This window comes from Tupaia chinensis, unplaced genomic scaffold (genome assembly GCF_000334495.1).
Source record: "Tupaia chinensis unplaced genomic scaffold, TupChi_1.0 Scaffold148801_1, whole genome shotgun sequence".
Taxonomy (NCBI): domain Eukaryota; kingdom Metazoa; phylum Chordata; class Mammalia; order Scandentia; family Tupaiidae; genus Tupaia; species Tupaia belangeri.
Genome location: NW_006208648.1, coordinates 195,671 through 196,700, shown reverse-complemented (window position 1 = coordinate 196,700; position 1,030 = coordinate 195,671). Strand labels below are relative to the sequence as shown.

The window sequence follows — 1,030 nt, the reverse complement described above, 5'->3', positions numbered from 1 at the left end:
AAAGGTGCTGAAAGAGGAGAAAGAGTGAAAACCTCAAAGCGCCTCTCACCCACACCTAGGAGAATTCCGCGCATCGGCCCCGTCCCCCACAGCACCCAGCGCCGCGTGACACAGGAGGAGCTCAGGGCGCTCAAGCGCTGTGTGAGTACAGAACTTGCGACTCGTTCGCAATCTAACTGACCGACGGCGTGACTAGAACGGAGCTTAACGAAGGCAAGGTAACAGACCATTCTGTCTGAATTCAAGTATGAAAAATTCTTCTACGTTATTAAGCCATATGAAAAATCACATTAGATTAATGATATTAATGTGTTGTTAGTTACCTTTTGCTTCTCAGAGTGATTGCTGGCTTTTTTGGTTGCTTCATTCAGTAATTCTTCATACTGTTTATGACCTTTATATTCCCGTACCCGCTTTTCATGAACCCAAGCCCTCTCTGGCTGGTTGCTAAAAAATTGGACGTGATATTCCCGGGCACCTGGAAGTAAAAATTCTTATTAATTATTTCAGAATGTAAGTGCCCACATTCATATGCTTTACAGAAAATGGGAATCTCGGCCCAGAGCAGTGGGGCGCACCGTGAGGACACTGAGCTCCCTTGCAGGCTGGGACCACGGGGAAGGCCTGGGTTTGACTTCCAGGCCAACCTAAAGGTGGGTGAGAGCATGCACCTGTAATCCCACAGACTGGGAAGCTGAGGAAGGAAGGCCATGACACAATATACTGTTCAAAGAAAAAATAGTGGGGGCAGGGGCGCTAACCCAGGTTATGAAATATTACTCTATTCAACTTTTACGTTTGGGATTGTCCAAAGATATATTCCAGCACCTGCCAATTACGCAACTAATAGCTACTATAAAAATCATTTCAAATGATTAAAATTAGTACAGCCAGGTTCTGAGAAAAAGAAGCAGAAATCCTGCCAATTATTAGATTTATTACCCTGGTTACATAATTTTTAAATATTGTGCTACAGAGTGCATGCACTCGCCAGAGAGAGAGAGAGAGGGAGGGAGGGAGGGGGGGAGGG

The 1,030-nt window shown here is 45.4% G+C and overlaps 1 protein-coding gene across 3 annotated transcripts in view; it reads right to left on the bottom strand.

The window, feature by feature from the left end:
- Positions 1–1,030, bottom strand: part of NSD3 (nuclear receptor binding SET domain protein 3) — an 86,691-nt gene that overhangs the window by 52,182 nt on the left and 33,479 nt on the right. For all 3 annotated transcript variants that reach the window (XM_027769151.1, XM_027769152.1, XM_027769150.1), the window contains one exon: positions 324–478. In XM_027769151.1, coding sequence (XP_027624952.1) covers positions 324–478 — 155 coding nt within the window. The remainder of the gene's footprint in view (positions 1–323; positions 479–1,030) is intronic.